Source organism: Rana temporaria, chromosome 3 (assembly GCF_905171775.1).
Source record: "Rana temporaria chromosome 3, aRanTem1.1, whole genome shotgun sequence".
Taxonomy (NCBI): Eukaryota; Metazoa; Chordata; class Amphibia; order Anura; family Ranidae; genus Rana; species Rana temporaria.
In genome coordinates this window covers 130,973,882-130,997,282 of record NC_053491.1, presented here as the reverse complement: position 1 = coordinate 130,997,282, position 23,401 = coordinate 130,973,882, and the positions used below count along the sequence as shown (strand labels likewise).

At 39.5% G+C, this 23,401-nt stretch overlaps 1 protein-coding gene across 2 annotated transcripts in view; it reads right to left on the bottom strand.

Annotated features, from left to right (window-relative positions):
- SEMA3D (semaphorin 3D) overlaps positions 1–23,401 on the bottom strand; it is a 252,611-nt gene that overhangs the window by 131,598 nt on the left and 97,612 nt on the right. For both annotated transcript variants that reach the window (XM_040343436.1, XM_040343437.1), the window contains exons 3-4: positions 22,218–22,381; positions 379–441 (exon numbers count right to left, since the gene is read on the bottom strand). In XM_040343436.1, the coding sequence (XP_040199370.1) occupies positions 379–441; positions 22,218–22,381 (227 nt within the window). The remainder of the gene's footprint in view (positions 1–378; positions 442–22,217; positions 22,382–23,401) is intronic.

The following is a 23,401-nucleotide window of genomic DNA, read 5'->3' as shown; positions in this document are numbered from 1 at the left end:
CTTAGTCAATTAAATATATTTTTTTGTGAAACTCCCCTGCTCGTTTTACTATCCAGCAGATTCAGGTGAACAAATTACTACTTCCTCTTAAATTAAAATTTCTAGTATTTAGATATTCATTGACCTTATTCAATGACTGCTGGTCCTCCCCATGTCCAATTTTTATTTACAATAGTTGGCCTTAAAAATGGCCTGAATTTAGGATTCAGAGTGTTACCCAACAGGCTGAAACGGGATTCACTGTGCAAGTGTCTAAAAGGGATTCTATGCCTTCCCTCAGCTTCCTCCCCCCTCCCAATATGATCCTAGGTAGATTCACCCATCACTAATGAGCATATTATAATTAAATAGAGAATTAAAGAAATAAAGAACACTTACATTTGAATCTTTTCCAGCAAGTCTGCAAAACTCCACTCTTTCTTTAGGTGCAGGCCAGTGAATCTAAAATAGTAAAATGTGAAATGTCAGTATATCCACACACATGAATATTGCCATTATTAGAATTTATTGTTCATTTGAAAGACTAAATCAATTAAGTTTTTTGACATCTGTTGCTAGGCCTAGTTCCACTCCATAGTTTATACTTGAGCAAGTGGGATGCTGTCTAAAAGGACATGAGCAGTGTCCGATCCATTTTAGGTCATGCAAAACTCTAACCAGTGACATCAGCTGTGGTATGTGTTTATTATATACATCTCTGTTTTACAACAGTGGTTCTCAGCATGCGGTTGATAATATCCATGTTGTTATATATCATTTTCAGAACAGAATTAAACTTGCAGATGTTATAAATAAAGACTCATATCCACTTTGAATAAAGTGGAAATCAACTGCTCTCTTGGTCAGCCCAAATGATGTTGCATATTTTTCCACTGATGTATTAAATAATATTTGATAAGCTACTTTGATTTGTAAATAAAAAAATAGCCCAGTCTAGTTTTTATATCCAGAATTTGTGTGTAAACAGAAAAGGAAAATGCAATGTTCACCTTTGCTTCTAAAAAAATAACCACAATTAAAGTAGTTGTAACTGAATTTTTGTTTTTGTTTTGACTTGAGTGATTAAGGGGTAAGAACCTCTGTCTTTATTTTACTGTCTGTGGACCAGCTGGGGATGATGTGTCTCTTTGGATCTGAAAGTGAGGGAAAAATCGAAGAATATGTATTGTCACCAGAATATGAATAGAGGGGACATCTTGTTACAGTGACAACTGCCTAAAGTAGATTTTCCTGACTTTTGAGAGTCTACAGCAGAGGAAGTAAAGCGAAATCCCCTGAATAGATCACAGATTTAAATAAAACTGTTAAGCATTCCCTTCCTATCCATTAAAATAATAAAATACTTCTGTTGGATTTAGATATACATTAGAGTATATGAAGTTGACGTGGCCATTTACGTAAATACTAACCAATGCAAACTAAAATGATGCACAGCTATTTTATATTCATTCTTTATTTTATTATCAGGATGTTGGTGTTAGTATCTATTTTTCTGCCAAAGTAATTCCACCTCTGCATTCCTTAGGTATCATGGCAAAACAAGCATAATGGAAAACGATTTCTCTATATTTTAAAAGCAGTTGATTGATGTATGTCATTATTTACATTCTATATTGTGCTTTAATCCTTTCATATTGTTTTTATAGTTCTTCTATTGCAACTTTTATGAAGAACATCTGTTTCCTGGTTTATCTGTGCCAACGTCATGTTGTCGATCAAACCACGGCATTATTAATACTGAGTCCAATGTTTTCATATTTGCACAGAAATATAAAGGATTTACTCAAAAACTCACTGCTATTAAAAAGTAGTGTGCATGTGATATAGAAAGAATGCTTTGAAAGAAAAGGTAAACAATTAAATCAATGCCTGTAATATTTGTTAACTGGCTCGTCCTCATGTAAGGTGCTCAAAAAGGAAGTTGGCATCAGTGTTTACATTATTGTTCCTTTGTACTGATTATAGAAGCCATGATTTTCAGAGTAATTACAAATGCAGCTGTTTGTTTTGGTATACCTGTGGTGTAAACATTCATTGTCCACTTAGTAGGCAGCCATTATTGCAAGCCAGCATTAAACATTTACTATAACACACAGCCAAAGTTAACATGCTGTCAGATTAGTTAAAATTGTTGTTTTTAAAATATTTGCTCAGACCCTTGATTATTTGTGTTTGGCAATCCTTTTTTAAATAGTTTCAACATATTAACCGCTTCAGCCCCGGACCATTTTGGTGGTCAAAGACCAGGCCACTTTTTGCGATTCGGCACTGCCTTGCTTTAACAGACAATTGTGCGGCTGTGCGAAGTGGCTCCCAACAAAATTGACATCCTTTTTTCCCCACAAATAGAGCTTTCTTTTCGTAGTATTTGATCACCTCTGCAAATTTTTATTTGTTGCGCTATAAACAAAAAAAGAGCGACAATTTTGAAAAAAAAAACAATATTTTTTACTTTTTGCTATAATAATTATCCCCAAAAAATATATATATATTTTTTTTTTTTACACAGTTTAGGCCGATACATATTCTTCTACATATTTTTGCTAAAAAAAAATCACAATAAGCGTTTATTGATTGGTTTGTGCAAAAGTTATAGCTTCTACAAAATAGAGGACTGTTTTATGGCATTTTTGTTGCATTTTTTTTACACCATTTTGAGACCATTGTCATTTTTACAGCCATCAGTACTGTAAAAATGACACTGGTAGTGAAGGGGTTAACCACTAGGTGGCGCTGCAGGGGTTAAGTGTTCCCTAGGAAGTGATTCTTACTGTTAGGGGGCGTGGCTACATGTGACACATCACTGATGACCGTTCCCGTTCACTAGGCAGAATAGGGGAATGCCTTGTTTACAAAGGCATTCCCCTGTTCAGCCCTTGCTGACCGCAATCGTGGGCCTCCGAGGAACATCGAGTTCCTGGGACCCGTGGCCGCACTAGACAGGTACGCTGGGCGGCAGATTTAAAGGGACGTATCTGTACGCCAATCTGCCTGCCCGTGGCATGTTGTCGACGTACATAGTCGTGCGGTGGTTGGCAAGTGGTTAATTTAACAGGTTAGCCCCTCTGTATGTAATTTCTTTGGGGTCAGATGTGTCTCTTTATATATGTCTGATTTGTCAAGGGCTTTAAGTGTATACAACTCCTATTTTTGTTGAATTTGGGTTTACCCAAGATTTTCTTCATGTGCACATTCATTATCTATGAATGAAAGTGTTCTTTGTGGGCTGCAATTTTACTATACATTGGCAGGTTCCCTCTGTTAGTTATGCACACATGGTTCGACATATAACACATAAAGCTGTTAGCTGTGTAGCATTGTTACAATGACAATTGAAAAACTTAACTGTAGCAAAATAATTAGCAGTAAAACTTAATTGGCAGCTTGTATCAGAAAACATTGAAATAACAAACAAGTGGTATATTCTGTGCAGTGGGAACCATGTCTGTGTAATCACTGCTAAATGAGTTCAATTAAATTACATGTAGTTTAAGTACCGTAATTTGATCTAGAAAATAAGTTGCTGCCATAGACCACACACTGGTCAAATTAAGAGAACTTATATAATAAGGCAGAAAAAAAAGTGCCATAAGTAAAAAAAATATATATACATTTTTTTTTTAAATATTTAAACTAATTCAGAAACATATTAAGAATAATATTGTCCACAATTTATTATTATTTAGGTACTTATATAGTGCCGTCAATTTACATAGCGCTTTACATATACAATGTACATTCACATCAGTCCCTACCCTCAAGGAGCTTACAATCTAACGTCCCTACCTCACATTCATATACTAGGGCCAATTTTGGCAGAGCCCAATTGTCTTTGGGGTGTGGGGGAGGCCAGAGTGCCCGGGGGAGGCCCACGCAGGCACGGGGAGAACATGCAAACTCCAGGCAGGTGGTGTCGTGGTAGGGATTGGAACCAGCAACCCCTTTTGCTGCTGGGTGAGAGTGCTACTCACTACACCACTGTGCTGCCCCACAAATAAAATGTAACAGGAACAGAAATCTCATTCTTTCAATTTACATGATGTCGTTTAGCTACTCAGTAATCTTATTACAGCAGAATCCATTTATGGTCACCTAAGCAAAGTTATAGACAGGCTGAAGGCTCTCTAAGAATAACAGGAAAATAATCGTGCCCACCATCCACTGGACTGCTAGAGCTCGGGCAACAACGGAGATCTTTTTGCCTAAATCAGGTGATGAACAGTCAAATTACCTAGTAACATGGATGACTGTGACCAATTAACCACTTTAGCCCCGGACCATTTGAGTGGTCAAAGACCAGGCCACTTTTTGCGATTTGGCACTGCGCCGCTTTAAATAACAATTGCGTGCGACGTCCTTTTTTTCCCACAAATAGAGCTTTCTTTTGGTGGTATTTGATCACCGCTGCGGTTTTTATTTTTTGCTCTATAAACAAAAATAGAGCGTCAATTTTGAAAAAAAATCAAGATTTTTTACTTTTTGCTATAATAAATATCCCCAAAAAACATATACATTTTTTTCCTCAGTTTAGGCTGATACATATTCTTCTACATATTTTTGTAAAAAGAAAAATCGCAATAAGCGTTTATTGATTGGTTTGCACAAAAGTTATAGTGTTTACAAAATAGGGGATAGTTTTATGGCATCTTTATTAATTTTTTTTTTTTACTAGTAATGGCGGCGATCAGTAATTTTTTTCATGACTGCGACATTATGGTGGACACATTGGACACTTTTGACACATTTTTGAGACTATTGTCATTTTCACAGCGATCAGTGCTATAAAAATGCACTGATTACTGTGACACTGATCTCCGCTCCGAGTACACAGAGCCAAGATCAGTGTCATTATCACTAGGCAGAGCAAGGAGATGCTTGTTTGCACAAGCATCTCCCTGCTCTATACCTCCGTGAGACGATCGCGGGGATCCCCGCGGCGACCACACAGCAGGCATTTAAAGGGCCATGTACAGGTACGTGATTATGCCTGTCCGTGCCATTCTGCCGACATATATATACAGTGGGCGGTCCTTAAGCGGTTAAGCAGATATTTCCCAACTAGTGGAATAATACACGTACGTCAGAAGGAAAAATATTTTATTGTTTTAGATAATTTTGTGATTGTAATTTTAGTGACCTCAGAAAAAAAAATTACAGAGAGGCACCGTTTTCTGGTAAAAGAAAATCATTTTTGCTAGCTTTTTTCTTTTTTTGCATGTGCAATATACTGTACATTTCAGATATCTGTAAGATGCAAAAAAAACTTGTGTCAAGGGCGGTGCAACACCATTGCACATGTACTGGATCATTGCCTCATGGCTGAAGAGGGCTAATATCAGCAGCAGAATAAAGGCGTCTGCCAAGATAGCACTAGTTTCTGAAGATTAATAAGGGAAAGCATTGATCTTTAGCAAGGGAAACCCAGACATAATTCTGTGCATACTTGCACATTTGCAAACCCTGTCACTGCTCCCCATGCTATCGTTTTCTTTAAACACTTGATTTCTGGATATTACTTCCAAAGTCTAGGTAGTGTATGGAAACTATTATGCTATTTTTTCTGTATGCAGCTTAAACTGGTTTCAGCTCTGTACAAATGTGATTTACTGTTTGCTTAATAAATAGTTTAGATCTTTTTTACTGTGCGTCAGAGTCCTTCAGCTAATGCTTGATGTATATTAAAGATAATTCTTCTTTGTTGAAAAACTCTATTTATAATGAAAAATGGTCTAGGGAGTTTAGAAATATGAACATTATCTCATCTACCAGCACTGCTTCTGTGCAATATTGGAGGTTTGCGTTGCCAAATGCATATTACCTTTTACTTTGTATACATGGATCTAAAAACTAAGCTAAGAAAACACACAATTTTTACTTTCTTACTATGGTAAGGACTTTAAAAAGCATTTCTTCTTAAGATGTAATATTCTTCAGAATCAAATATAAGCCTAGTTTCACTCAATATAGCTTTATATTAGCTTTTAGATTTGTATAGTTACAGTATACTTTTAGGTGGATTTACTGTCCCAATGAGAGAATCATAAAACTGTAGCTAGCATGGCATAACAAAAGGATTTTTTTTATTGGATTCATTCAGTAGTGCAATGCCAAGAGCAAAGTAAAGTGCAGCAAACTATAGAAACCAATTCGATTTCACACTTCTGCTGAAGGTTTAAGAGATGGTTGTTGATTACTTGCTAGGGTTACTATAATTTTTATATCTCACATTGAGTATCATAAAAGATCAAGTGAGTCTTCTGCTTTCAAGGATCAAGCTGCCTTAGACATTAAATGATCCTCACCAAATTTGGACAATATGAACCAGCTGACAACTAATCCTTGTGTGATGTCATCAGATTGCAGCCCTGTCTTCGGGTTTGTTTTGTGGTGGTGAGCAGGACAGCTCCCTGAGGCCAGCACCTGATACACCACAGACTGGCGGATCACAACAGGGCTTCAAGCCAAACTCATATGTGCAATTTGCAATTACAAGAGTTCAGCGCATGTGGTCAAAAGTCCTTAGTGGAGTTGGAAGCCCCTGACAGCAGGGGAGGGGACCCAGCCCCACCTGACATCACTAAGTAAAGCTGGATACACACTATACACATTTCTGTAGATTTTTTTCCTTCAGATTTACAAAAAACATATAATAGGAGGTCAAATTTGTATGCAATCAGATAGGCCCTTGCACTACATGGTTTGTCGGAAAATCTAAAGGAAATCAGACAACAAACGTTGTACAGTGTGTATGGGGTCTAAGACTCTGGTGAAGCAGACCCATTAACTATAGGGGTACAATGTTTCATATTGCAGGTGCTGGCTTCCTCAGAGGATACCAAGTAGACACCCTACAGAACCATTAGGAGAGCATGGGCTGGGATCTTCTGTAGCAGCCAGACTGCCCCTCTGTGTTTATGTGCAGACATGTTTCACCCCTCTATAAGTAATGCAACTAGACCCAAAGTGCAAGGCAAGGTATTATGTACTCACAAACCTGTGCAGCTGGTGCTGATGAGTGTCATGTGGATGGAGGTGACCATATCACTGTAGGTAGACAGTAGGAACAGACTGGATTATGGAGTTTCATGTGGTGCTTTCATTAACCCTTGCTGTGGTAAAAATGGCAGTGGTGGGACATTTATTTGAAAGGCACCCAACTGTGAAAATAGTGAGGTAACTTCTGGTGTTGAACAGTCTTATTCACAAAGTGAGTGTTCAGAGACAGGGTCATGATGGCTTTTATAGTACACTCAGGTTTTGAATGTACCATAATGCAGAACACACTGCCTGGAGGTCATTTTCCATGTTAGTCCAGCATGTCCAATCCAGCAGGGTTCAGGTACGACACAGTCTGGCTCCAAGGTCAATCTAGATAATTTATATTTATACGATGCAACAAGGAATTATTTCTGAAGTCAATGGTAGAGATAATTCACAAAAAAAACTCACCAGATGAAGGCTTGAAAATATTGGTTTGATGGAAAGACATCAGCAAAACACAGGCATGCTGGGTAGAGGGGGTGTAATTCTGGGGACTTGCTTTTAATTTTCATATTTGCGAGTGTACAAAACATGACTGTATCTGAATTCCTTTCTCCCTCAACACTCAAAAAACACAAAATATGTGTATTCTTTCTCTCAAAATATTTTTCAAATTGTGTTATTAATAAATTTATCTGTGAGATGTAAGAATGCTCACAGAGTTTACTGGAAGGACAGACATGCAGAAAGTGTCTATCTACCTTATTCAGATCAAATGGGTGAGCACGTTGCTTATTGTACAGGAAGGGGAAATACCAGGTAGACATCCTTGTTTCCAGCCTAATTCTTTGAAAGCTTAGAAGTTGCAACTAAAGTTGCCAATATCTCATTCCATAAAAAACAGCTGCCAAAAACATCAGTTCTGCTGTATAGACTATGAGATTTCTTTCTGTCTGTATGCTCTTCTAGGCAATGCTGATGAAAAGCATTTTCAAACTGTATCCCATTTAGTTAGTTTTAATTCAATCTAATTTTATTCATTTATAAAACAAAACCAACCAAAACGGGTAAGGGGGGGGGGTGGAATTAGAGATGGCAACAAGTAAAGTGCCCTATTTCAAAACCTTATGCCCTCTACACACGATCGGTCCATCCGATGAAAACAGTCTGATGGACCGGTTTTATCGGTTAACCGATGAAGCTGACTGAGGTCAGTCGTGCCTACACACCATCAGTTAAGAATCCTATCGTGTCAGAACGCGGTGACGTAAAACACAATGACGTGCTGAAAAAAATTAAGTTCAATGCTTCCAAGCATGCGTCGACTTGATAAATAACCGATGGGGCCTACACACGATCGGTTTGGTCCGATGAAAACCATCCATCAGACCGTTCTCACCGGTTTGACCGATCGTGTGTACGCGGCATTACTTATCTCAGTCCTATTACTTTATATAATTCCCCAGGAGCATTCTAGTTTCTTGTCATTTCCCTATACACCATCCAGGGGGCCCATGTCCGGTGGAATTCCTCATGAGTGTCAAGTTCATGTGCTACGAGTGTCTCCATTTTCTCTATACAGTCCATTTCATTGACCCATAGAAAAGTAACGTTACCCTAATAATGAAATAGCAACACATTTATACTGAAAAGAGCAAGGCTACAGCTTTATTAACAAATTTCATTAACATAAGCGGTATAAACACTCACAATATAAAATACTATGCCTGTGCACCTAACAATCTCAGAATGACCTATATGCCTGTCATTATCGTGAGTCCTGGATAGGTATGTACCTGCCACAACAACCCACCCACTGATGGCCATAGCAGTGAAATAACAGCACAAACACTGACCTGGTAACAAACACCAATAAAATTGTGAGAATCAAATAAAATAGGAGCAGGTGGACAGGGAAGTTTTTGTTTGGCACAAGTCAGTATCTATATCCTAGCACTAAATTAAATAGACTTCCATGTTCAGCCCCGCGTCACACAACCGTAAAAAGCTAATTTTAACCTGAACAAATCTGTAAAACCATTAAATTGCCTTATGCCGGGTCCACCCAAGCGTTTTTTCCATGTCATGGAAAAAAAAAAAACATTTTAATTGACGTGATTCTTGTCAAGCCTGACTTGCATACACACGATCGTGAAAAAAATGCTCGAGCAAAGCGCGGTGATGTACAACACGTACAACAACACGTACAACGGCACTATAAAGGGGAAGTTCCATTCGGATGGCGCCACCCTTTGGGCTGCTTTTGCTGATTTTGTGTTACGATTCACGCTTTTCAGTCTTCGTGCTTGACAGCATGACGAATGTGTTATCTCCATTACGAACGCTAATTTTACCAGAACGAACGCTCCTGTCTCATAACTTGCTTCTGAGCATGTGCGTTTTTTTCACGTCGTTAAAGCGTAAACACGACCGTTTTTCACAATGAGAAAAACGACGACGTGAAAAACGATGAGAAAAAATAGAGCAGGTTGAAAATTTTGAATGCCCATTTTTCTCGTCGAGAAAAATGCTCTGGAGCCTACACACAATCGTTTTTCACGACCAATTTAAAAAAAATGCACTTTTATCATCATGAAAAACGGTTGTGTGTAAGCGGCAATACTCCCAGCAGTCAACGCTCCTATTACTAATGCCCAAAAAGGTACAATTCCTAGTGTTTTGTGTGTGCAGTTTTATGGTCCTCAGTGTACACAGCAGGTCAACAAATAATCTGTACACAATATAAATATAAATAAAATAGAAAACGTGCACAAAAATGTATAAAACAGCTGTATATAAAACTGCACATGCTCAGAAGCAAAACTGCTTTACAACTGTAAAATGTTGAGATAATGGGCACAAGCCCCTTTTTATTACTAATGAATTAAAAACAAGAACAAAAATGTTATTTCTGCTACTATAAAGAATACCACCTATTCCATTAGTTTGTAATGTATACATATTAAAATAGTCCTGTCATGTTATGTTATGATGTCAAAAGCCACACTGTCAAAGGGTGAAACAAACCAGAAACATACTGTATTCCTGATGGGGTTCACATTTCACATCAGATGAAAACACATACAGTGTTTTAAGCAATGTGCCAAATTTAACAGAAAAAAATTGTACTATACTTAATGCCATCACAACATTATAAATAGTTAAACAAAATGGGATTCAGGGATTTTGACAGCTACTTGACAGCTACTTCATAGTTCTCATTTTATATGAAGGCTCTGAAGCATGATTATTATATACAGTCTTTAGTCAAAGGGATCAATCTAATCAGTAGAAGGTTCCATTTATGATGTAAATTCTATTGAGAACTGTTTCATGATGACTGTATGGAACCCTTAACCTCCTTGGTGATATGATTCTTTCAGATTTTTGGTACTGAAAGCGATACAATTGTTTTGCATGGTCGTTTTATATTGTAGGCCTGTAATTCTTAGGAACAACTCACTTAAATCTGTCCAAACAAGAGACTAGTAGACATCCCAGGTATGATAAAGTTTCAAAACACAAAATCATGAATTATAATATAATAAATAACTATAAATAATATAATAATAATAAAAATTATTCAATAATGTAATCAAATCAAAAACACTGAAATTTGCTCAGTTGCAGATTTGTCGCTGTCATTACTTCCAGTGTTTGATTACAAATTTCCCCACAAATCACTATTGCTCAATTATGCAAGTGATTATAATTATCACTGTTTTCTAGCTGGTCTAAAACCCCTTTTGACATAAAGGGACACTTTTTGGTTGCTATGGACAATCTACAGTTTTCAGGCAGAAAAAAATGTATTTATAATATAAAAGTGCATGCAGACCACTGGACAGACCACTATGGACAAAGGGGGGCGTGTAATTATGTTATACAGTACTGTAATCTGTAAGATTACAGTATACTGTATGTGTACTGTGTTTTAACTTTTTTGAATTTGGAGCCGATCTCCACCCCCGTGCGTCGTAACGTCGCAGGGAACGGAGCTCCATGGCCCTCCGGGCACTGTGTGAATCGAGCGAGGAGACAGCTTGCCTTACACAGCGGGGAAACATCGCAGGATCCAGGGGACAAGGTAAGTAACTCTGCCTGGATACTGGGATGTGATCCCGAGTCTAGCTCGGGGGTTACCGCTATTAGTACTGAAATTCCACCCCGAGCCAAACTCAGGAATGGAGGTTAAAGCAGTCGTGTTTTTGAATGCGATTTTCAAATAGGATCCCATAGATGTTTCATCAATCTGCATCTGAATAATAAGTCAGTATTTTATAATAGACTACACTAAATGATTTTAGATTTATAAACAATACTAAAGCAGAACACAAATGTTACTAACCCTGACAGCACATCTTTGACTCATCATTTGGGGAGGATTTAATCATTTGGTCTGCTGGTTATAGTAAATGCCGAAATGGGTATGTTCCTGCATGGTTTGATCCAAATAGTTTGAATTACCCCACCACAGTAGCAAAAATCTTACTGTCGCCATGGACATGAAAGAAAAAATGTTTTTCTGTCTTTGGCAGAGGTTGTATAAACAGGAAGGTAAACAGAAGCTTAACATCTGTCATGGCAATTGGTGTGGTAGACATAGAGGAAATCCTTAAGCCCTGTACACACGGGCTAAATGTTGAGAGACAATGGCCGGTTCAATAAAAAATGTCCGATATTCGGCCCGTGTGTATGTCAGCCAGTCCGACAAAAGTGGACAATTTGGCCGACTTCTGTCGGATGAGCATGCTGGAAAACCAGCAGCTGACTGGCTCCCGATGGCTGAGAGTGCTGACCACTCCGCTGAGCTCTGCTGAGCTGTTGTGTTCTGGCGGGGGGAGGGGGGCATCAAAATGGCCAACAATGACACTACCTGCCTGGAGTTTGAATGTTCTCCCTGTGCCTGCGTTGGTTTCCTCTGGATATTCTAGTCTCCCAAACTCCGAAGACATGCTGGTAGTTTAATTGTCTCCTATCTAAGTTGGCCCTAGTATGTGTATGTATGAATGTGAGTTAGGCACCTTAGATTCTAAGCTCCTTGAGAGCAGGGACTGATGTGAATGTACAGTGTATATGTAAAGCGTTGTGTAAATTGCCTTAAATAAATAAATAATAAATACATACATAATCACTTCAATTACTTTTTTTGTGTGCTGATAAAGTAAATCGATTTTTTCTTTTTATATGATTGAAAAATTTAAATGAATATTCACACAATTTATTGTGCTAAAGTTCTCAGCTTCTTCAGTAAATTAACCTCATGGTATGTACCCAAATTTGGAAAGGGCTGTAATCAACTCGTCTGAACATGAGTTTATTTTATTGCAGTGAAGCATATATAATACAAAAAAAATAAAATGTTATAATTTGCAGCTTACCGGTACTTACATGTGGTGGCTACATATGTTTTATTTTTTCAGATTTGTTTCACCTTTATTTTTACCTGTTCATTCTGACAGTAACAAACTCTCTGTCATAGTGTGACAATGCTCACTCACTGTACATCTATGGAGAAAGGGTGTTGATGTTACTCTTTTTGTTTGGACAAACACTAGCTCCCTCCTCATCTCAAAAGAAGCAGATGTTCTGTAGTTTACAGAAGATAACCATGAAGGCTGATAAACATGGGTTGAGCTTTAAAGCGGTAGTTCACCCTCCTTTCCATCATTAGACCATTAAATTCGGCATCGTAGCGCGAGCTACGGTATGCCGGTCTTAAATTTTTAATCCCCGTACTCACTGTGGTATCGATGATTGAAGAATCCGACTCCCGCGGGGAATGGGCGTGCCTATGGAGAGGGAAGGTGATTGACGGCCGGCTATGGCACGTCACGCTCCCCGAAGACAGCCGGAGTAGGTCTCGGCTATTCACGACGCCTGCGCACAGGCTATGCGCAGGCGCCGTGAATAGCCAAGCCTATTTCGGCTATTTCCGGAGAAGCGTGACGTGCCAGGGCCGGCCGTCAATCACCTTCTCTCACCATAGGAACGCCCATTCCCCGGATTCTTCAATCATCGATAGCACAGTGAGTACGGGCATAAAAAATGTAAGACCGGCATACCGTAGCTCGCGCTACGATGCCGAATTTAATGGTCTAATAAAAAAAAACTTTTTTTTTTTTTTTAACAGGGTGAACCCCCGCTTTAAGTATGGTGCACAGAGTATTGTAAGGACACTGTACTTGAAGAAAGTACACTTAACTTAAAAAAGGAAAATTAATGCAGCCACCACATCCAGTAAAGGGTAAGCTGCAATGGATAAAAAATGTTACGCTCAATCAACCTTTAGGTTTTTATGGTTGTCCTCATCTTCAAATGTTTGGTTCATCTTTAGAAACAGATATTTATGAAAGTATTTACTGACCCACTTTAACTACTCCCCCCCCAGCCACTGTACATATACGACCGGGTGGGTGCTCCCTCCTTCTGAGTGGATGTTCAGGAACGTCCCTCAGAAGGAGGAAGAATCGTGCACGAACATTCTCACGCAGTGATGCGATCCCGATGCGCTCATGTCACCCTGACACGGCGCATCTCACAACAGCAGGTGGGCTCTGTGATTGGCCCTCCCGATCACATGATGGCCATGTCCAGTCACAGCCGTCATGTGATGTAAACATAGAGCCGGTTTCTAGGCGATCGGCTCTCCTCACACATTAGTTGTTGGTGAGGAGAGGAGAGTAGATCGCTGCAGCTGGCCGGTTATCAGTGAGTATGAGCTGTTTTTTACAGCTTTTTACTCACTGATCACCAGTCTAGTGTCCCCACAATGTAAAACACACATGTCCCCAAAACACATGTCCCCACACATGTCTCCACATAGAAAAAACACCTGTCCCCTACATATGTAACAGTAAAATCACATGTCCCAATGATCATTTGCACACATATGTCCCTGATCACCTGCGCACATCTGTACATGATCATTTGCATACATCTACACTTAACGTGATTTTTTTTTAACAAAAACATGTAGCAGAAAACATTTTGGCTTAAATTTATGATAAAATTTGATTTTATTGGATATCTATTAAAATAAAAAGAAGAAAATATATATTTTTTTCCAAATTTCCGCTCTTTTTTCGCTTATATCGCAAAAAATTTAAACCAAAATCGTGAATAAATACCACCAAAAGAAAGCTCTATTTGAGTGAACACAATTATAATTTTTTTATTTGGGTACAGCGTAGCATGACCGCGCAATTGTCGCGAAAATTGGTCTGGGAAGGAAGGGGGCAAAAATGCTTAGTATTGATGTGGTTAAAGCAATAAACTCAATTGTGTTAATACAGAAAGGATGATTAGGTACAAATAGAACACATCACTGGGGGTTTACTTAGGTCCAGATATAGAACAACTGAAAATAGCTGGAAGCAGATGTCCTGGCTGTGCCACATACAGATGACATTAGTTCTTCCCAGCAGAACGCTAAAGTAGAACATATTTCTAAATACTATGTCAGTGCAAAGAATATCCAATTAACTGAACTGACAGACTGGTATTTACCATAAGGAGATGAGCAAAATGTTTGTCCTCAGTGTTATTTCTTAATTTTTTTTTAGGCAGTACAGTACATTTGATCTGGTGTACAGGAGGTGTATTAAATAAATAAAATAAAAAAATACTACATATATCAGCATTTTTTTGCTCACCGAGTCAAACAGACTTTTTTGGAATAATATTAATGTCTGCAGAGTGTAACACATTATTTGATATTGGTAAAAGTTTGAAAAGAAGAATTCATGAGACTCGGAATTCAGTATTTGCTTTGCAGTGGTTAACAGTTTAGGTTCAGAGATCAGGTTTTCTTAGTGAGTGAGGTAATTATTTAATGTGGGATTCGTGATTGTGGCACATTGAGTAATCCACTAAAGGTGAGGCTGGTAAATAAAGTGAACACGTGTTAGCTTTAAATGCCCAATTATGTACAAGGGAACTTACATATAGGACTTTTCTAGCACGTGACTGGGTTTTCAAAGTGAATGCAATTTTACCTTATTCAATACCATTCATATTGCAAAGTGAAGATATGCCATGCACAGTGAACATTTATTTTACTAAGTGAACGGCATATACCTCTTTAGTGAATTAACCCAGTGAGTTGTGCAATAGGCTGTAGATAATGAATGCTGCAATACCACTGGCATTCCTTAACCTTCCTTGTGGTATTCCCAAGTGTGACTCTGGGTTAATTTGCAGTACCAAAAGTGGTAACCCTGAGCCATTCTTAGGATTGCATCACAGGATCCATGTACCGTTTACTTACCTTGTCCCCAGGATCCTGTGATGTCCTCCCACTGTGTCCTCAGGCGGATCCTCTTCCCAATGTATTACTGATCCAGGCTCAAGGGGAAATTCAAAAAGTGCAAAATACATAACTCACACTGTATTCTGTAAAATTACATTACTGTAGCAAATCATTTCACCTCTCTTTTGTCCCTAGTGCTTTGTCCAGTGACCTGTCTGCAATTTTATATTATATATACTGTTCTTTCTGCCTAGAAACTTAAGAATGTCCATGACATCCAAAAAGCATCCATCTACATCAAAACCGGGTTTAGACAAGCTAGAAAACAACAATAGTCAATTAGAATCACTTGCAAAATTGAGTGATAGTGATTTATGGCGACTTCATCAGACATTGAAAGTAATGACATTGACAATTTCACTGTATTTGATTTGATTACATTATTGAATAAATGTTCTTATTATTATACAATATTATTATTTTTTATAATTATTTATAGTTATTTGTTATAATATAATTTATGACTTTGTGTTTCAAACGTTATCATGATGTTTACTAGACTCTTGTTTGGACAGATTTAAGTGCGTTATTCCTAAGAATTACAGGCCTACAATATAACACGCCAAATTACTATACAAAACATTGTACTGCTTTGACATTCAAAAATCTGACATTATCATACGGCCAGGGAGGTTAAAGAGGTATTAAGCCCAACAACAATTATTTTTTTATATTGCCACTTACCCATTATTCATGTGGTGGCTGCATTTATTTTTGTCTATGATGCCGCCTACACACGACCGTTTTCCATGACGAGAAAAATGCAATTTTTAATTGGCCAATAAAAACGATCGTGTGTAGGCTCCAGAGCATTTTTCGCGACATGAAAAATGGGCATTAAAAATTTAGAACATGCTTTATTTTTTCTCAACGTTTTTCACGTCGTGAAAAATGGTCGTGTGTAGGTTTTAACGATGTGGAAAAAAATGTGCATGCTCAGAGGCAAGTTATGAGAAGGTAAATTCGCATAATCAAGCCCAAAGGGTGCCGCCATTCGAATGGAACTTCCCCCTTATAGTGCCGTCATACATGTTGTACGTCACCGCGCTTTCCTCGAGCATTTTCTTTTCACAGTTGTGTGTATGCAAGGGAGGCTTGACAAGAATCACGTTGAGAAAAATTTTGTATTTTCCATGACATTAAAAACAGTCGTGCATTGTGACGCTCACAGGGAATGGAGCCGTGCACAGAGAGGCATCGAGCAGAGGACACAGCCCGCGAGCACAGCGGGGGAACATCGCAGGATCCTGGGGACAAGGTAAGTAACCTGCACCAGGATCCTGCAATGCAATCCCGAGTGTGGTTCGGGGTTACTGCTAATGGTCCTGAAATTTAACCTCGAGCCACACTCGAGAAAACCACCAGGGAGGTTAAATAACACAAATATAAAAATAATATACAACTTTATACAGAAGGCACCATTATTAAACTGACCAGTTGTATCTACCACCAAAGTCAACTTCAAGACTCCCAGCTGCAAATACACTGACTCTGGGACAATTTACAACCAAGATACCTTCAATACAGCCAAATAACTCTTATTTGTCACCACCGTCCTAACTTAGATCAGGAAGGTACACCCATTCCTCAGATGGGCCCAACCCATCATTCACCAAACACCAATCGCTGTCTTCAAAGACCCTGAGACCCCTACCATGAATGCCCAAGCATGACATCTTATGCTTATATCTGGTCAGCAGGACAGAAAGAGAGAGAAGCTTCTTCTTTGCTGTAACAGCCATAACTGACCCTGAGGAGAAGGTCACACCCAGCATCACCCCATCATGGCTACACCCTGCCCCACCCTTGCTTCCTCCAATCTGGCAGTATTATTTGAAATAAAAAAAAAGCTAACTTTAGCACTTTTGATTCAGTTTGTCCTGCAAACCTAGTCATGTCAGGACTTCCACCTATGCTGCTCATATAGCTCCAGGCCTTGTTCTTTTCTGCCATCTTTTCAGGTCTCTAAAATGCAGAAGTTGTACTTTTGGCCCTTATGCCACGTACACATGGTCGGAATTTCTGACAACAGATATTCCGACCGTGTGTATGCTCCATCGGACACTTACTGTCGGAATTTCCGACAACATATGTTTGAGAGCTGGTTCTCAATTTTTCCGACAATAAAAGTTCTTGTCGGAAATTCCAAATGTCTGTATGCAATTCCGACGTACAAAAATCCTACGCATGCTCGGAATCAATTTGACGTATGCTCGGAATCATTAAAATTATTTTTTCTCGGCTCGTCACAGTGTTGTACGTGACAGCGTTTTTGACGTTCAAAATTTCTGACAACATTTGTGAGACCATGTGTGTTCGTGCAAGACAAGTTTGAGCCAACATTCCGTCGGGAAAAAATCCATGGTTTTGTTGTCGGAATGTCCGATCGTGTGTACGCGGCATTAAAATAGCAATTTTCTTTATAAATTATTACTCTTCAATGCTGCAGCTGAAAGAGTTTCTATAGAGGCCAGTTTTCTAAAGTCTTTTTTGTATGGCTGCAGGTTGAAAGGAAATAATTTACAAAGTATATGGCCATCCAGAGATAGTATTTAAATCTTTAGACAGTTCAACAATCCAGAAAATAGTGAATTTAGACACATACTGTAATAGAAAAGGTTGTATTGCTGATTTTTTTGCAAGATGAGAGTAATACTTTGATAGCGGACAGCAGAGTGAAGTGTAGATAAGGAGGGAAAGCAAACAAACAGGGCGGTCTGAAAGAATATAAAAACTCCAAAAAGAGAACTGAGGTGTGAGAATTGTGTACCATACATGTCTTATCCATTTTACACCGTTTGTAATATTCTTTTATATATCAGGAGGATTTTATAAAACATGAAACCGAGTAGCTTTTCATCTGGAGCATACTGTAGTTGTGCTTAATATTTCCCAGATGGGAACCTTCTGTGCTCTTAACTATTGAGTGTGAAAAGGATTCGTAATTACGCAGACGGGACTGTTATATTTTTAAGACACTATTCTAGCACTTCTGTTGAAAATGTTATAGAGAGGAATTTATCAAAGCTGGATCAGCTAGAAGCTGGAGCAGCTGTGTATGGCAATAATCAGTTTCTGCCTTTCATTTTCAAAGTTTAAAGTGGAACTTTACCCATAGCAGCTTATTAAAAAAAGTTATTTAGCAAGGAACACACATACCACATTAATAATTATGCTACCAAAATAAGTGAGTGCTGTAAATTGCCTCCAGCATTGCTCAATTTTCCTCTTGCTGGAGGCTGCCATTTTACTGAAGCCCAAAGCCCCTGAACAGCTGTAAATCATAAAGCAAAACTAAACACATCAATTTAACTGTTTCAAAAAACAGTTACATTCCTGGAATGCCAGGATTGCTAACTGTCACATTTGCTTGTGTCCTCAACCAAACTGTCAAACCATCAAATGGTCGGTGTCATAACTGATCACATGTGCAGCACCATGGTAGTTGCAGATCAAACAGAAGCAGCTTCCTTTGCTGTTAAAGAATAAGATGGTTTAATTCCACTTTAAGGCTGTCAGCAGATCGGCCTCCACAAACTCAGCAGTACCTAAAAATACCTAAAAACTGAAAGCAACTGAGCATGCAGGGAGCAGGGTGAAAGAGTGTATTACTGGATTTTAGATAGTATAGACACTTAGGCCCAGATTCGTAAAGGACTTACGACGGTGCAGCGCCATGTACGCCGTCGTAAGTCCTAATCTGGCCCGTCGTATCTATGCGACTGATTCTTAGAATCAGTTACTCATAGATATCCACTAGAGCCGGCAGGCGTTAGTCTCTTACGCTGTCGGATCGTAACTGCAATTTTTTTTTTGCCCGCTAGGTGACGCTTCCATCGATTTCCGCGTTGAGTATGCAAATTACTTAGATACGCGAATTCCCGAACGTACGCGTGGCCGACGCAGTAAAGTTACGATGTTTACGTTAGGCTTTTCCCGGCATAATGTTGCCCCTGCTATATGGTGGCCTAAGTGCGGCGCAACAATGTTAAGTATGGCCGTCGTTCCCGCGTCGAAATTTTAAAAAGTAACGTCGTTTGTGTAGGTCGTCCGTGAATGGGGCTGGATGTCATTTACGTCCACGTCAAAACCAATGACGTCCTTGCGACGTCATTTGGAGCAATGCACACTGGGATATTTTAGGGACGGCGCATGTGCAGTTCGTTCGGCGCGGGGACGCGCTTCATTTAAATGATACACGCCCCCTACCCGCCGAATTTGAATTCTGCTGCATGATTTACGCTATGCCGCCGCAAATTTACAGGCAAGTGTCTTGTGAATAAAGCACTTGCCTGAAAAACTTGCGGCGGTGTAACGTAAATCGGATATGTTACACCGTCGCATAGATACGCCATTCTACCAGAATCTGGCCCTTTTTTTTTATGTTTTAGGGACCAGCCTGAAGTGATCAAGTAGGGCTTCATTTTCTTAATAAAGTTCCACTTTATAAGGAACAAGCTGAAGATTTTTATAGGCTTATTGGAAATGTATAGAAGCTATATTTTTGTGTAAGGCCCCATACACACGAGAGGATTTATCCGCGAATACGTTCCAGCGGAACGTTTCTGCGGATAAATCCTCTCGAGGATTTCAGCGGATTTCTCATGCGATGGAGTGTACTCACCATCGCATTGAAATCCGCGCCAAAATCCTCTGGCGATGACGTGTCGCGCCGTCGCCGCGATTATGACGCGGCGACGTGCGCGACGCTGTCATATAAGGAATTCCACGCATGCGTCGAATCATTACGACGCATGCGGGGATCCCTTCAGACGGATGGATCCGGTGAGTCTATACAGACCAGCGGATCCATCCGTTGGGATGGATTCCAGCAGATGGATTTGTTTAGCATGTCAGCGAATATTCGATCTGCTGGAATCCATCCCAGGGGAGATATATCCGCGGAAACAGATCCGCTGGAGTGTACACACCATAGGATCTATCCGCTCAAAACCCATTCGCTGGGATTTTTCAGCGGATGGATTCTATTGTGTGTATGGGGCCTAAGAAAAAACTGAATAAAACAAATTCAAAAACAGAACAAGCTGAAGATAGAAGCTGATGAGTTACTATGCAAAGCTGCTCCAGGTTCTTCTTGCTTCAGTTATGATAAATTCCCCACTACGTGTTTAACATAAAGTGTAGTTTGCAAGAAGATGGACCAGACGCTGCACTAGTTTCTGTTATATCAATTCTGGAGTTCTTAACTTTATTTGTAGTAGATGGCATAGACAGGCGGAGTTACAATTTTTAGCTTGAGAAGAGTAGGTAATACAGATCTTGGATCCATTAGAGACAATTTACTAATGGAAATTATCAAACACATGCATACAATTCCTTTGGCCTGCATAAGCATGTGAGTCTACACATGCATAACTGTCATGATGCCTGAAATTACCGGATCATACACTAATGTTTAATGCTTTTGATGAAGTGCCCATTGAACATCCAAATAATGATGCTTTTGTGCATTCAGTGCAAAATATGTGTCAACATTTTACCATTAAAGTAATATTAAAGGTTTGTTTTTTTGCTTCAAAATAACAAACATGTTATACTTACCTGCTCTGTGCATTGGTTTTGAACAGAGCAGCCCCGACCTTCCTCTTTTTGTGTCCCCTGCTGATGCTCTGGGTACCTCCCCCCACCAGGTGCCCCATCACAAGCCACTTGCTATGGGGGCATTTGTGCATGCTCGCTCCTAAACCCTGCTCTGTGTGTCCATAAGACAGGGCTCTGGTCTGCCCCCTGCTCTCTTGTCACTGGCTCTAATTGACAGCAGTGGGGGCCAATGGCTCCTGCTGCTGCATCTGAGTCAATGAGTAGTGAGAGAGCTGAGGGAGTCTCAGCTCTCGTGCAAATCGCTGGATCGAGTTTAGGTATGTATTTGGAGGGGGGAGGCTGCCGGGGGAAGCTGCATGCAGAAGGTTTTTTACCTTACTGCATAGAATGTAGTAATGTGAAAAAAAACTTCTGCCTTTACAACCTCTTAGCACCGGTGCTTTATGGCCCATTAAGAGGTTTATGATTTCGGGAGGCGGGGAGTGACTTAAGATCACGGCAGTCAAGTGGTCAGAAAACTCCTTATGATCGGGAGCTTTTGGTTAGGTGATGGTTGCTGTGCCGGGAGCGTGCATCACCCGCGCTCTTGGCACAGGTTTATTGGGAGTAATTGAATACAAATATGCGGCCCTTTGGCACCAAGGACCGGGCTCTGAGAGCGGCATATTTGCATAAAGGGGTTGGAAAAAAAACATATTCTTATTTCAGACAAGCTTTGGCCTAGCCAACATACATTCAGATAGTGGCGCATACATTCCATGGAAACGTTAGTAATCCAGTTGGCGCTTACATTCGATATCAAATCATATTTGTTGTAAATTCAGTGAATGTTCTCTGAAGCTTATGCACCGGTTTCTGTGGGCATACTGAGCTCATAATAACAAACGGGAGTATAATATTTGGTTGCCTACATACAATTGAGACCCAAAAGTATGCACATATCTTTTAATTAATAGGCTCCATCGGGCAGATGGAGAAGTAGAACCAAAGGGAGGGGGAAAACATTAGTCAAGAGGAGCAGGAAAAGGGTACATGGGAGTTCCCAGTGAGACAGAAACAAGAAGGCAGGAAAACTGAAGTCTTCATTTATTATCTATAGGATTGCTGTTACTATAATCATCCTCATCATTGTTGTCATATTGCCATAATCCAGCTTGGTGGTGGTACTAGGTTATTTAGAATACAGTGTATACTATAGCATATCTATATTTACATCTAGTAGGAATATAATCTATCATTCTGTCTATAAAAAGTAAATTGAACACAACTAACCATCTACTGAAAGCGTTAGAAAGTAAGTGTACCATGAAAAAATTGTTTGAAAAGGCATTAATCAAAACAAAGTTATTTTAAACACACTGACCTTTCTGATATTTTTGTTTAAATCAACCAGGTTGAGCATATAGATGTAATCTTTCGCACCGAGAAATAGCCGACCCCTCTCTTCATCTAGCAGCAGGGTCTGAAAACCCAAACTCTCTGGTGTGGAGTCCGAGAATGGTACGCAGCTGTTTGACAGCAGTAGGTCTGAGGGAAAAGGAAAGCAACAGTCAGAATGGAACTGTTTACTTAATAGAAACTTGCCAGCATGAAGGTTGCAGTTCAAATAAGTAGTCCTTATTTCTTAGTCCAGTGTGTTACACAATTGTATCTCTGCTACTGTAGGCATGTATTAAAACAATATTTGTAAAAATAAAGTTTATATGGGTAATTATCCAGGTGATGATTTAAAGAGATCTCTGAATCAACACCATTTACGTCATATAGCATGCACCACAAACTTGTAGAAGAATATTATTATTATACATTATGTTTGTCATATCGGTGTGTGTGCACAGGAATGGGGGACAGCAATAGTGTAAAAAGTTCAGTAACTCACAGCAACCCAGTCTAATGCCCTGTACACACGGCCAGGATTTCTGACGGGAAAAAGTCAGTCAGGAATCCTGGCGGGAAAAAAAACACCCAGTTCTCTTTTTTTTCCAGTCGTTTTTGGCAGTTTTCCCATCGGAAAAACTGCGATGAAGCATACACACGGTCGGGATTCCTGGCCAAAAGCTCTCATCGCAGTTTTCCCATCGAAAATCCCGGCCATGTGTATGGGGCATCAGTTTAGTGTAGTCAGCAAAATGAGTTTGACCCAAACCCAAGTTGTTCTCAGCTTGATAAATGGGTGAACTTAATAGCCAGATGTTGCCAGTTCTTCCACCTGTCCTAATCTCTGGCTGCTATAGCCAGAGGTCATTCATTTAGTGGCAGTATCACTATTGTCACTAAATGAGGACAGCCTCTCACAGCCCATCGGCTTGTTTCAAATATTAAACAAGGCAGCGGGTATTATGGATATGGTAATTTATAGAACATCAACTACATCAGCCAACATCCTCAGTCAGTTTTCTGACGTTCAGCAGCAAGCCAGGAAAATTGTCAAAAAATAAGAGGATTGTTGTGGCACGGCTCAATTGGGCATCAGTCATCTTGATCGAAGATGCATCTACATTGCTGAATGATATGACTGATGTTGGATTTACTTTGTGAGACATGTTT